This window comes from Microcebus murinus, chromosome 10, assembly GCF_040939455.1.
Source record: "Microcebus murinus isolate Inina chromosome 10, M.murinus_Inina_mat1.0, whole genome shotgun sequence".
In the NCBI taxonomy this organism is placed as follows: Eukaryota; Metazoa; Chordata; class Mammalia; order Primates; family Cheirogaleidae; genus Microcebus; species Microcebus murinus.
In genome coordinates, this window is record NC_134113.1 from 61,766,508 (window position 1) to 61,779,767 (window position 13,260).

Below are 13,260 nucleotides of genomic sequence, written 5' to 3' on the forward strand. Positions count from 1 at the left end.
AGGGTCTCTTGAGCCCAGGAGTTTGAGGTTGCTGTGAGCTAGGCTGACACCACAGCACTCTAGCCTGGACAACAGAGTGAGACTCTGTCTCCAAACAACAACAACAACACTCACACTTATATTTATATTATATTTTCCAACCCATCATTGTGATGCCCAGGTTTGGGAACCTACTCCTGGAGAGGTCAATGTATCCCACCCTCAAGGTTTTTTTCCAGATGAAGTCAGGCTAAAAGCAAGATCCCTTCAGTCCCAAGGATCTGTATCCCTGGGGGTTATAAAGAGAGCTCACTGACTGCTGGGACATCAAGAGGTGAACAGGTAACAAAATGCAACAGGTGCAAAATCAAGAGGAGGCACCTTGCTCTGCTCCTAGATGTCTGAGGAGGAGGAGGAGATGGCCATAGAGGAGGCAATTTTGTGAGTCAGAAGAAGAGGGGAAGGACAATCCATCACAGAGCATGTTCACATTCAAAGTTTCGTTTCATCTCCACCACACACTATTTTATTGTGGCTTTATAAATGAGGAAACAGAGTTCTACACAGGTTGATTTGCTACTTAGTCCCAGAGCTGGAGCTTGAACTCAGGTCTCATCCTTCCAAACCAGGGTGCTTTCCAGTGCACCACAGCTCTCTATCTTGTATGGGAATCTTCAGATCTCCCAGATAGCCTAATATAAAACGCTAGATTTTTAGTAGGCACCAAATAAACATTTGTCTAGGACAACCAACAGGGGGAAAAAAATCCCTGAAAAGCTTCAGGACAGTAAGGAGATGGGGCAACACGAGGAGAATTCTTTTCTTTCAGGCAAAGACCTCTAACCCTGGGGCTACAAATGAGGAAATGAGGATAAATGAGGGTGGAAAAACTACAATTCCCTGAAGGCCACAAAGAGGTCACCATTACGCATGCGTGGGTCCCTCCCCTTAACTCTGGCTTCTCGGTCGCTCTTCTCGCGCATGCGCCCTACGACCGGTCTTTTTCCGACAGCTTGCTGTCCCAGGCCAGAGTTGGTGTCTGGACCCCCTGTGACTTCGGGTTGCGATGCTGCCTTTCTCTTTGCTCTGGGCGGCTCCGGTAAGAACTGGGCTCCGGATACTGGGTAACCAGTGGAAAGGAAGCCCCTTCCTACCTTAGTTCCTATTCACAAACTCTGGGGTTTTCTTGGCTTTTCCATGCACTTGGTCTGGGGCCTCTGGGAGCGGACACGTAACTAGAGAATCCCTGAGACCCCTGGGAGCGTGTGGTGAACTGGGTCCCTCCACTCCCCATTCTGGCGATCAGATGCCTGAGGGCCTCGTGGCCGCCCATTTCACGTGGCATTAGGGGAGAGGACTGATCTGGGTGCCCGCGGACCCTGGGCTGGGGAACAAGCGGGGTCCTTGGCCCGGGCCCCACAATCTGAGCCTTTCCCCTCAGCTCTAAGCTGTGCTGATGATGCAACCGAGTCCGACTGCTTGCATCAGGCAGGGGTCCTGCGGCAGTGTGGGCTGGAAGGAGGTGGAAAGGGGTGGGGGGCAAGGAGGACAGGATATGGATATTGGTCGCCCTTCACACAAACACCCTGCCCCCACAGCCCCCCACACCTCTTCCCCAGGGACTGTTAAAGGTCTCCCCTTCCATCTCCATTGCTCTGGAAGCCACCTGTACAGCTGTGGCCTTAACCCCTGCTGATTCAGCCTTTTTCCCTGGCTGGAATATCAGTTTATGGAGGTCCTGCAGGAATGTCTTTTGGCTCCTGTGGCTGGGGAGCTTCTGGAATGTCAGTGGCCCTCTCTGGGGTTTGGGAGACATAGACTTCTGGAGGACAAGTTTTGCCCTGCGGCTTCACAGAGTAGTTCACCTAGTAAGGTGGAGGGAGATTCTGAGGTGTCGTTAATGGAGCAAATCAGAACCACCCCCTGGACATTGATCTCAGCCTTGGCTCTAGAACTGACTTGTGGAGGTGGAGGTGGGGGTGGTGAGAAGTGGAACAGGCTGGCTGGACAGCTGGTTGCTCAGCGGAGCCAGAGCACTTTATAAGCATGGCAGAGGGTGACTGGGAGACTGTTTTCATTTGACCCTGGCTTTTCCTGCCTCCAGCCTCTGCGGAGATGTGGTCAGCTGGCCAGCATGGCTGTTCGGGCTCAGCACAGCAAGGCAGCCCAGACGCAGACTGGGGAAGCAACTAGGGGCTGGACAGGCCAGGAGAGTCTGTCGGACAGTGACCCTGAGATGTGGGAGCTGCTGCAGAAGGAGAAGGACAGGCAGTGTCGTGGCCTGGAGCTCATTGCCTCAGAGGTGGGACCTGGGGAGAGGGGGTAGAGGTTGGGCCACCATAGGTGCAAGAAGTAACAAGTCATCTTACAGATATTTCTCCAGATCTTCCTTTCTGACTAGAGCCTTACTATTGGCCCTTATCTCCCTTTTTTTTACTGTCCTCTGAAGCAAAGGCAGGGCCAGGCCAATTTATGGAGTTGGGACTTTAGGGAGCTTCCAGGGCTCCTACAGTCTTGTCTGGTCCCTCCCTCCCAAGAAGAAAGAGGAGCCTGGAAGCACAAGTTTGAGTGGGCAGGTGGTCTTGCCCCAGGCCTGGACCTCTGAGTGAACAGAGCCTTCTGCGGAGCTTGGCTCCCCCTTACAGCCTGTGGGGCTCTGGAAGGGTGGGGCTGTGGGAGTCCAGGGTAAGGGGCTCAATACCTTCTGACATTGCCCCCCCTACCCCAGAACTTCTGCAGCCGAGCTGCGCTGGAGGCCCTGGGGTCCTGTCTGAACAACAAGTACTCGGAGGGTTATCCTGGCAAGAGGTGAGGGCCAGGCACCAGAGGGCTGGAGGGCAACGTCAGGGATGGCACTCTCGGTGGGGAAACCTGCCTGTACCCTGCTGGTGCTTACTGAGGAGTGACCCTGCCAGTCCTTTGCTACTGGTTGTGAGGCCTTTCTCTGTGCCCTATGTCCCCCTCTCCCATGGCAGATATTACGGGGGAACAGAGGTAGTGGACGAAATAGAGCTGCTGTGCCAGCGCCGGGCTTTGGAAGCCTTTGACCTGGATCCTGCACAGTGGGGAGTCAATGTCCAGCCCTACTCTGGGTCCCCAGCGAATCTGGCTGCCTATACAGCCCTTCTGCAGCCTCACGACCGAATCATGGGGCTGGACCTGCCCGATGGGGGCCAGTGAGTATGGATGGGGTGGATGATGGACTTGGTGGGCGGCATTGGCGTGGGAAAGGAGTTATTTTTTGAACCGAATACCTGCTATGGGCCACATGGATGGAACAGGCCTCTCCCTGTTCTGCATGTTAAAGTCATTGAGGAAGATGAGATCCCAGTAACATCAGTGCCCATCACAGAGTGGACAGAGCAGTGAGGTGGCGTGTGCTAGGACCAGTGTTGGAGGGACAGAGGCCTATGGAGCTTAGCAGGAAGGGAGTGGTTAAGTCTTGGGTTTTATTCCACTCTGAGGCCCTCTACTTCTTCTCCCTTCCAGCCTCACCCATGGCTACATGTCTGACGTCAAGCGGATCTCAGCCACATCCATCTTCTTTGAGTCTATGCCCTATAAGCTCAATGTGAGTGCTCCAGGGTTTGGGGAGGGGCTTGGCCCTCAGGGTCAGGGAGGAGAGTGAGCTGCCCTGCTTCCTTCTCAGGGCTTTAACTGTTTTTCTTCTGTCTGTCCAGCCCAAAACTGGCCTCATCGACTATGACCAGCTGGCATTGACTGCTCGACTTTTCCGACCCCGGCTCATCATAGCTGGCACCAGCGCCTACGCTCGCCTCATTGACTACGCCCGCATGAGAGAGGTTGGTGGGGGGCTGGAGTGCCGGGTACCTCCCCAGGGGGTGGCCGGGAGGTTTGGGAGAAGGGGCAGCCTCGGGTTGGCCCGTCTGGGCCCTGCCCAGGCTGAGGCCTATCCCTGTACCCGCCCAGGTGTGTGATGAGGTCAAGGCGCACCTGCTGGCAGACATGGCTCACATCAGTGGCCTCGTGGCTGCTAAGGTGATCCCCTCACCTTTCAAGCATGCAGACATTGTCACCACCACCACTCACAAGACTCTTCGAGGGGCCAGGTCAGGATCCCCTGAGGTTGGGCCTTGCCTTTCCCCGCCTTCACGTTCTGCTCCCCGGGACATGGTCGGGCTGGATCTGAGAGGAATTCATTCCGACTGCAGCTCTGAAGACTCCTGCCCCGCTTGCGATGATTCTCCCTCTCTTGCCCATGGTGGCCATTCCCTGGCAGGGGATTTGGGGATGGGCGTGAGGGGCTAATGCCCCTACCACTGGTCTCCAGTGGGCAAGCCAATTGAGATGGACTCTGAGGTGGCAGCCAGCTTCCTCTGCTTTCCCCATCCCCTGTCCTTATTTTCAACTTAGATTCTGACCACCCACCTCCCACACAGGTCAGGACTCATCTTCTACCGGAAGGGAGTGCGGGCTGTGGACGCCAAGACTGGCCGGGAGATCCCTTACACATTTGAGGACCAAGTCAACTTTGCTGTGTTCCCATCCCTGCAGGGGGGCCCCCACAACCATGCCATTGCTGCAGTAGCTGTGGCCCTAAAGCAGGTTGGGGAACCTGCCCTTGGGCGGTGGGTGGGAGATGTTGGCCTGGAGGCTTAGACCCTGCAGCTTGCTAACTGATGCTGGGGCTGATGGAATGGAAAATAGAAATGCCAGGATGGGAAGGGTCAAGGCTGGGGTCACAGAGTTATGCTGGAGGTGAAGGGGCAAGAGGGCAAGGCAGGCCAGGGGTTGGGTCCAGGCCTGGGGTCACAGATGCTGCTGTCTCATCTCTAGGCCTGCACCCCCATGTTCCGGGAGTACTCCCTGCAGGTTCTGAAGAATGCTCGGGCCATGGCTGACGCCCTACTAGAGCGAGGCTACTCCCTGGTGTCTGGTGAGCCAGGGGATTGGGTGAAGGCCTCTGTAGCTTCAGGCAGAGGCCTGGGACCCACTCACTACCCAGTTATTATTGCCCTTAGGTGGCACTGACAACCACCTGGTGCTGGTGGACCTGCGGCCCAAGGGCCTGGACGGAGCTCGGGCTGAGCGGGTGCTGGAGCTTGTATCCATCACTGCCAACAAGAACACTTGTCCTGGAGACCGAAGTGCCATCACACCTGGGGGCCTGAGGCTTGGTGAGACCTGGGGTTTGAGGAGAGAAGGGCCCCCACACTGGACGGCTCCCAGGTGGGCTTGGGCTATGCTAATCCTCCCTTCTCTGCCTCTCTGACAGGGGCCCCAGCCTTGACCTCTCGGCAGTTCCGTGAGGATGACTTCCGGAGAGTTGTAGACTTTATAGATGAAGGGGTCAACATTGGCTTGGAGGTGAAGAGCAAGACATGTGAGTGGGACAAGAAAGGCCCCCATACCAGCCAGTTCCCACTCACTGTCTGCTGTCTTCCCTGGAGCTCTGACCACTTGTTTCTCTTACCCCTCTCTAGCCAAACTCCAGGATTTCAAATCCTTCCTGCTCAAGGACCCAGAAACAAGCCAGCGTCTGGCCGAGCTCAGGCAGCGGGTGGAGCTGTTTGCCAGGGCCTTCCCCATGCCGGGTTTTGATGAGCACTGAAGGCACCTGGGAAAGGAGGCCCACAGACTGGACGTTACTCTCCTGCCCCGCCGGGCCAGCGGAAGGCAAGGGAAGGCCTTTCTGGTTTTTATGGAGGAGGGAAGGCTTCCCACTTAGGGCAAGAGCAAAGTATAGTTGCCTTCCCAGAATTTGTAGCTGAGAAGATTTTTTTTCTTTTTTTAGTAATAAGATTTAGAAGGAGGGCCCAGGAGCTCTGTGCTCTAACCCTCTGCCATTGTCATCGCAGTGTTCCAGACTCCTGCTCTTTTTTGGGCAGGGGGAGTACCTTTCTGAGCCAGTGGAAGGGGTGGGTAGGCACCCTCCTTCCTGTTTTTATCTAATAAAATGCCAGCCTGTCCTGAGTGTCTATTACTGTGGGAGGGGTCCCCTGGGCGAAGCAGTGATTCATCTCCCTCACGTGTGCCTCCTTTCCTCCCACCACCACAAGGACCCCGGGGGCTGCAGCCTCCTCTCTCTGTCTCTGATCAGAGCCAACACCAGACGTGATTAGCAGGCGCAGCAAATTCAATTTGTTAAATGAAATTGTATTTTGCCCACGGCTGCTTCTGTTTGATCCCAGGGGACAGAGGGATGCAAGGGAGGGGACGGTGGGGAGCTGCAGGGGGAGGCCCAGGTGTGACACGAAGGGAGGCAGCAGCCTTGGGCAGGGGAGGAGAGAGCTGCCTCTCTGGAAGCAAAGTGCCCTATCCTGAGCAGGCCGGGCGGCCTGAGGCAGCCTGAGTTGAGCAGTGCCGCCCCTGGGCTGGCGCCCAAAGCCTAGGCTAACATGGGGCCTGCCACGTCGCTTGGCACTCAGAGGCCTCTGCTTCCTGCTGGCTCACGTTAGCCTCGTTCAACACGTAGCCTGTGCCACACCCTGTGAAGCCTGGGTAGGAGGGCGGAGGGGCTGCCTTGGACCTTTTGGGTCGACCCCTGCTGCTGCCTTCCCTCCTGACAACCTCCTCCTCCACTCGGGACTCCAGCCAAGGGTCAGAGGTGCTTCCGCTGCTGGGAGCAAGGGAGGGTGGGAGTGGAGCTGCCCCTCCCCCCCCTCGTGGGAACTGGGCCTGGGTAAGCAGGAGCTGGACAGGGTGGCCAGACCAACGCCTTGGGGGCTGAGGGGAGGAGTGGAAGAAATGAGTGGGCTGGCAGGTTGGCTGTGGTTTACATGGAACTTGCAGCCCAGCCTGGCTTAGAAGTCTGGTCTGTCCTTCTTCAGCTTCTTATAGTCCGTGGAGACAGCAAGGAACTAAGAGGAGAGGGAGGGGAGGTCGCAATGAGCACCCCAAGCCTCCCTTTGCTCCTAGTGTGGGAGGGGTGGGTCCAGGGACCAGGAGATGGGGGAGCAAACCTAGAGCCACCAGGAGGTACCTTGTATTGGTCAGTGGGGCTCAGGCGGTTCCAGGGCTCCGGGTTGTTCTTTCGGTCCCAGCTGTGGAGTAGGAGGGGAGAGTTAGGGCTTCCTGCCTGGGACCTAGGACTCTGGAACCCAGTGTGACCCCAAGCTCCAGCCAGGGTCTCTGCCCCCACCTTAGTACCCCTCCCCCTCCCTGGCTTCTACCCTGGGCGCTATCCCAGAGACTGAGGGGGGGCATGTTAGTGGGTGCTGACGAGGGTTACTACAAGAAGCCTGTCACCATTGTCAGTGTTGAGTCAGGCGACAAACTGATGACCCAGCTTGGGGACTCCCTCTCCCTCCCTACAGGGTCAGGGTCCTTCGTGGGAATCAGGCAGAAATCTCAAGGGGCTGGGGTTTCGGTCATGTGTCTCAAATTCCAGTGATGCCATGGGTGGTGTGCCTTTCCCTTCCCAGAGGACCCACGGCTCCTGCCACCTCTGGCCGAGGGTGAAGTCTCTGTACCACCTTGGGCCCCAGCAGCTCACCCAGCCACAGCCCCAGTGCTCTGGTGTGGACACAGAGGTACCCAAAAGCCTGAGGCCACCAGCAGAGCCACGTGGCTATGGCAACCAGGCCAGGAGCTGCACAGTTCCAAGTTGTGAGCCACAGAGGAGTGAGTGGCCAGGTGGGCTGGAGGGAAGGAGAGGGTCCCCCAGGTCAGCAGCCGGCTCTAGCCCTGAGAGGCCAGTGGTAAAGTCGGAGGTTCATGGCCTGTGATCCCCTCTAGAGCCACCCATCCTACCATTCCTGAGAGGTGCCTGCGTTCCCACCCCACCTTGCCGCACCGAGGACCCCTGCCAGCATCCCAAGCCAGGCCTTTACCAGACATCAGGGCTGCGCAGGGCCAGTCGTAGCAAGTAGAGCGCAGCACTGCCCATGCCCAAGCCAATGAAGCTGATCATCGGGATGAGCTGCGGGAAGACAGAGGGCACTTTCAGCCTTTCAGCTCCCTCCCTGAAGTTACCAGTAGCCCTTTACAGCTTTTCTGCACCCCCCACCCCTCCACCCCTGTCTGCTGGCACTCCCTCCCTTCTGGGAGAGGGTACCGGAACCGCCTACAACCGTATTTTCTGCTGTGGTCTCCCTCACCCTACAGTGAACCCGTCCAAGGTAGTTGAGGGACATGGGGGTATATTGCAGGGACAGATTGGGGGCAACCCGGGGGAAGATTAGGAGAGTTGAGGGCACTAGAGGATTTGGAGGGCAGGGCAGCGAGGAGAGAGTTAGGAGTTAGAATCTGTGGCTCTGAGGACAGAACTCACCGCTGGATGCCTTTTGATCTGCCTGTATAAGCGGGCCCCAAGACTGTTTCCTGCCATATCGCCTCTCCAGTGTCTGGCTTCTCCAGTGGCTTGGTCCCTCTCTCCTCCTGGGGTCCCACCCCCCGCTGGGGAGGGAGGGATCAGCCTAGCCCAGCCCGGCCCAGCCTGGCCCAGCCCCGCAGCAGCCTGCTTCTTTAGACTCATCCCACTCTCACTTAGCTGGTTTCTGCCTTGGGTTCCTGGCCCAAAGCAGGAAGGGGAGCTTTTGGGGAGCCAAAAGATTTCTGTTCTCTGACCTCCTCCAGATACCTGTATCTGGCCCAAGAGACACCGTCATACTTGGGCTTTGGGCCTCACTGGCACAGGACCCAGAGACTGGTTGAAGAGGTGGGAGGAGGGGTGACCACAGGACAGACAAATAGACCCCGAGCAGAATGTACCTGTCGAGTGTTCAGAGGTGGAACCAGGAGGTGCCAGGACCAGTGAGGACATGTATAGCACTTCTTTGGCACCCCTAGAGCCATCCAGGAACTAGCAGGTCCTGAGGCACTTACTTGGTCCTGCCCCCTCCACAGTGCAGAGAAAGGATAGTCCCACATCCCTAAAGCTGCCCCAGCTCCTCTTGGCCTGAGCTGGTTCTCCAAGTTGTGGCTGGACTGGAATAGCGGTGGGAGGCTGGAAGAAACAGGTGTATCTTAATTCCAGTTTAGGATAGAATAAGTCAGTTGTTGCAGTTTGGGGCTTTGAGAGACTTGCTGGGGTAGGGGTGAAGGTGCAGCCCCTCAAGGAGGCCACTCTCTGCCTCCAGCTGTGGGATGGAGGAAGAGAATGGAGGGGGATAGCTGAGATGGAAAAAACGTTCAAGTAGGAAAGAAAACAAGACACAGAGACAGAACTGCCTCTTGTTCCTTAGCCAGCTCAGGTGCACACTAGGCTGCCAGGGTGGGAAGGTTCACAGCTTCAGTCTTTGGGGAATTGGGGTCTTAGGGATGCTGAGCCGAGCCCTAACCGCCTCTCCCCACTTCGCACTGACCGCCACCCTCCCGCATCCGCAGCTGTATCCTGCCCATCTGTCCCTTCTGCCCCAGAGCCCGCCCGGGAAGAGCGGCGGTATGGGCGGGCCGTGCGCCCGCCGCTGGGCCCCGGGGACAGGGAGGGAGAGGGCCCTTCCTGGAGGCCCCCTCCCTTTCCCCGCGTGCTGATACCTCCCCCGCCCCCTGCACTGACAAGCGCGGTTGTAATTAGGCTGCGGGGTCCCAGGCTCTCCGCCTCCCTCCGGCGGATAATGAGATAAAGTGTCAGAGACTCGGCGAGAACAAAGAGACAGAGACTCGCGGCGTCGCGTGTGGGGGGCGGGGGAGGGGGCTGACGGGATGTCAGAGCCGCCAGCTACTCAGAGCCCTCCCTGAGCGCCTGCACTTTCCGGGCTAGGGCAGGGAGGGCGTGTCCTGTCACCTGTGCACCCCGGCCCTCTAGTCTCTGGGACTAACAATCCCAGAGCTCGAGCGAGCGGCCGCACAGCTGGGCTGCACATCTGGTTCTCCGTGGCACAGCTGGGGAGCCAGGACTCAGGGAGGGACGCCGGGCCTTTGTGCCCGCTCTTTTGCTGTCGTGCTTTCGCCCGCCTCCCTGTGCCCTTTCTCTGAGTTCTGGTGACCTCGACCTGGCGTGTCCCAGACCCTCTGTCTCACTCCTTTCTTAGAGCCACGGCTATTTCTGCAGCCTGGGTCTCGGTCCCGCAACCGAGCTACAAAATTACATTACTGCTTCTGCTCCCGCCTCCCCGCGACTCCTTGACCCTTCACCTTCTCTGGTCCCTGTCTCTGTGAGTTTGTTTCTAAGCCGCCTCCCATCTCTGGTACCCGCCTCCGGACCGTGACTTCTGGGGCCGATCTGGGACACGGAACTCCTTGGGTTCCAGATCCCATCTCTCCTGCTCCCCGCACTTGCCCGCCACACTAGCCAGCGGGATGAGGGACCGCAGGAGTCATTAGCCTCAGATTAGGCACAGCGGAGAGTCCCGCTGGGACCGGACGCTGAGCACTACACCGCACCAGGACGCTAATCCTCGCACGGGCGGCGCAGCAAGGCAAACGCAGCTGGCTCCGTGCAGCCTGAGGGTTGCGGGGGCGGTGCGCGCGGGCGCTCCCTGGAGGCAGAGCAGCACCCAAGCTCGCGAAAGAGGCCCCGGGCGCCCCCTGTGGGGCGGCACCGGCCCTGCACTCCCGGCATTTGGGCCGGAGAGTCCGCGCCTGCAGGGTCGATTCTTGCCCATCATTCCCGCCACTCCCATCTCCCGCCGCCAAGGCGGTGGGTCCTGCAGCCTCCACTCTTCTGGTGTGAGGTGGGGCGGGAGGGCGGAGAGCAGACGCGGAAGCTCCCGCCTCGCCAGCCACAGGCAGAACCCAGGGTTCAGGCTGGTTCCTCTCTCGGAGCTGGGCGGCCTGGAGCTTCATCTCAACTCTGGGGCTGCAGGTCTCTAGACTACCCTTCGTCTTCTGACTCGGCCTGCCCTAGCCTCTGGCTTCCCTTCTTTCTGTCTCTTTCTTCTTCAGGCCGTCTGTCTGTCTCTCTGTCTCTGTCTGGCTCTGTCTCTCTGGGTATGTCTATGTCTCTATTCCTTATCATTCTGGCTGTGTTTGTCTGGCTCTCTCTCTGCTTCTCTCTCTACATGGCTTTGTCCCTCTCATCGGTGTCTCTGTGTCTCTCCATCCCTCTGTATCTCTCTACCTCCCCGTGTCTCCCTTTACAAATGCCTCTCTTTGTCTCCCCCACACCCCATTTCCCAGCTCTATTCCTATTCTCTGGTTTGCTGACCCTGAGGAGCTGCAGCAGTCCAACAGGACAGCCTGGGGACACCTCGGGGCACAGCCCCGGGTCCTCCTCCTGGTCACCTCCACATGCCTATCACCTGGGCGCAGCCTTGGTCTTCCCGCTGTAGCTGTGGGACGTGGAGGCGGCGCCTGGGAGGTAAGACACAGTACCCAGCATCTGCTCGGCAGCCCTGGGGCCCCTGACCCCCTCTGTCGCTATTAAGGGCGCTAGGTCCCGAGGCTCCAAGATGATCACGATTGCATCAGCCAGACAGAAGCAGAGCTGGGAGCTGCGCGGCGAGCGAGCAAGCAAGACAAAGACGCCCGCGCCATCTGTTTATGCAAAGCGCTCTCCGCCCGGACCCCGGCATCTCCCCGCCTGGCCCGGCTCCGGGCACAGGGTCATAAGCCCGCTCCCACCCGGCGCTCCCGCCGCGCCTTGGCTTTTCCTCTCCCCAGCACCCAGAGGGGCCGCGGGGCGGAACAGGGAGGGGGGGGGGTGTTGATGTGATTGGAGCGGACGCTGCTGTTTCTTCAATAATGGATGGAGATGATGCGGACGGCGGAGCCGAGCCGGCCCGGAGAGGAGAGAGGAATAAAAATGGGGAAAGGAAGGAGTGGGGGCGGGAGACTCACCCAGGCGCGCGGACGCGTCACACTGTCATTCGGATACACGCCACCGCGCGGCTCACACCCAGGCACACGCCCACGCACTGTCACTGAGACACACACACCTGCAGGCAGAGAGCAACACACACTCACCAGTGGATCTTTCTTATTTTCACACATACACAGTCCTGCAAGCAGAGACACACGCAACGCCCCCACGTGGGGCAAACCCAGGCAAGCAGAGTGCACAGACACGTAGACACACCAAAGCACATGTGCACACCCAGAAACCTAGACACCCTGGGGCTTAGACAGACAGAAATTAGAGATGGGGGCTAGGGAGTAGGGAATAGACAAAGCCCACATAGACCCACTCAGAGGCACACACCTGGGGCTTTGATAGACATACCTCACCCAGGGCACACACAGACACACACATACCACACGCCAGGGGTGCAGACCCCCATGATTGCCAGGAGCACAGAGAGCCCTGACCACGAACACCCACTCAGAGGCTGACACGTTTGCAGCAACTGCCGTCTGTGCCCTGCGGGGTGGAGTGTGGCGGAGAGGTCGTCAGGGTCTCCGAAGCAGGCCTTGTTAGCCTAGCAGTATAATGAGGTTGCAGTGACAGGAGACGCCTGGGGCTGTGGACTCAGAGACCTGTGGCCCCCATTGACTGCCTACAAGCTTCCTTCCCTGCCTCAAGGGTAGGTGCAGCCACCTTGCGCCCCCCCTGAGCAGTATACCCAGCAGTCCCCAACAGCCCCAACTCTTAGCAGTTTGGGAGAGGGGGCTGCACTAGGAGAATCCTTGGTCCCCTACATGGCTGTTGGTGGAGGTTTAAGAGAGGGTCACTCTGTACCCTATCTTGTCCCCCATACTGCCAATCTTCTGACTTTAAGGTCCCCCTTTTATGCCAAGAGTGGGGTGGGCAGTGAAGCGGATTGAGGTGGTGCAGGTGTGTATTTTACCCTAGTATATCAGCCCTTCCTCCATCTGTTTTCAATTCAGCGTGCTCCTTGGCCTAGACTTATGACCTTTGCAGCATGTGGCAGTATCATCCATCACCCAGGCAGTGGCTTGTGGGATGGAGGGTACTGGGGGCTCACACCCCGTGGCTACCACGCCTTCTCCCTGGACCTACTCTCCGGCCAGTGAGCTAGGGCTCAACAGTCCTAGCGAGTACTGAGAGGAGGCCCTGACCATGGGGCTCAATTGCAACACTGGGCTTGTGTCCCCACTCCTGCTACCCCAATATCCCTCCTTCGAGCTCAGCACAGCCTGTCTCCCCCCTCCTCCCGCCTCCCTTCTCTCGGGCCCTTTGCTTAATTTCCTATTAACTGCTGATAAATCCAATTAAACCGCCACTCTAATTAGGGACAGCTGCCGGCTCGGCGAGGCTAGGGAGGGGGGCGCCCCCCTAGCGTAGGGGGAGAACAGCCTTTCTCCCTGCTCCTCAGCACCAGCACCCCACACACCAACATCGCCGACCAATGAGCCAGTAAATTGGTTTTGCTTCAGCATTGTGGGGGGCTCTCTCGAGAATCTGGGGGGCTCCGATGTTTTGAGTTCCTCAGACCTTGATGAACAGAGGCGACTCGAGCACTCGTAGTCCCTCCTCTC

General features: G+C 58.3%; 2 protein-coding genes across 3 annotated transcripts; one reads left to right on the forward strand and one right to left on the reverse strand.

Moving 5' to 3' along the window:
• The first annotated feature begins 947 nt into the window (after positions 1-947).
• Positions 948-5,909, forward strand: SHMT2 (serine hydroxymethyltransferase 2). The gene is made up of 12 exons (XM_012777035.2): positions 948-1,078; positions 2,084-2,281; positions 2,708-2,787; positions 2,955-3,155; positions 3,469-3,550; positions 3,660-3,782; positions 3,910-4,049; positions 4,380-4,545; positions 4,777-4,876; positions 4,962-5,117; positions 5,216-5,323; positions 5,424-5,909. The coding sequence occupies exons 1-12, from the start codon at positions 1,046-1,048 to the stop codon at positions 5,549-5,551; spliced, it is 1,515 nt and encodes a 504-aa protein (XP_012632489.1). The 5' UTR covers positions 948-1,045; the 3' UTR covers positions 5,552-5,909.
• Positions 5,910-6,075: 166 nt separating this feature from the next.
• Positions 6,076-11,831, reverse strand: COXFA4L2 (cytochrome c oxidase hypoxia associated subunit FA4L2). 2 transcript variants are annotated; one of them, XM_020287500.2, is made up of 5 exons: positions 11,662-11,831; positions 8,653-8,887; positions 7,773-7,861; positions 6,923-6,983; positions 6,076-6,800 (listed from the first exon to the last, which is right to left on the reverse strand). In XM_020287500.2, the coding sequence occupies exons 2-5, from the start codon at positions 8,809-8,811 to the stop codon at positions 6,744-6,746; spliced, it is 366 nt and encodes a 121-aa protein (XP_020143089.2). In that variant the 5' UTR covers positions 8,812-8,887; positions 11,662-11,831; the 3' UTR covers positions 6,076-6,743. The 2 variants fall into 2 exon arrangements, with proteins under 2 accessions (XP_020143089.2, XP_020143088.1); XM_020287499.2 differs by lacking the exons at positions 8,653-8,887; positions 11,662-11,831 and adding an exon at positions 8,213-8,359.
• Positions 11,832-13,260: the final 1,429 nt, after the last annotated feature.

Coding starts and splice junctions, on each gene's coding strand:
- SHMT2 (XM_012777035.2), top strand. CDS start 1,046: ATGCTGCCTTTCTCTTTGCTCTGGGCGGCTCCG. Junction 4,877..4,961: donor AGGCTACTCCCTGGTGTCTG/GTGAGCCAGGGG, acceptor TATTGCCCTTAG/GTGGCACTGACAACCACCTG. Junction 5,324..5,423: donor GGAGGTGAAGAGCAAGACAT/GTGAGTGGGACA, acceptor ACCCCTCTCTAG/CCAAACTCCAGGATTTCAAA.
- COXFA4L2 (XM_020287500.2), bottom strand. CDS start 8,811: ATGTGGGACTATCCTTTCTCTGCACTGTGGAGGGGGCAGGACCAAGTA. Junction 7,862..8,652: donor CACCTCTGAACACTCGACAG/GTACATTCTGCT, acceptor GTCTTCCCGCAG/CTCATCCCGATGATCAGCTT. Junction 6,984..7,772: donor CTGCGCAGCCCTGATGTCTG/GTAAAGGCCTGG, acceptor CCTACTCCACAG/CTGGGACCGAAAGAACAACC.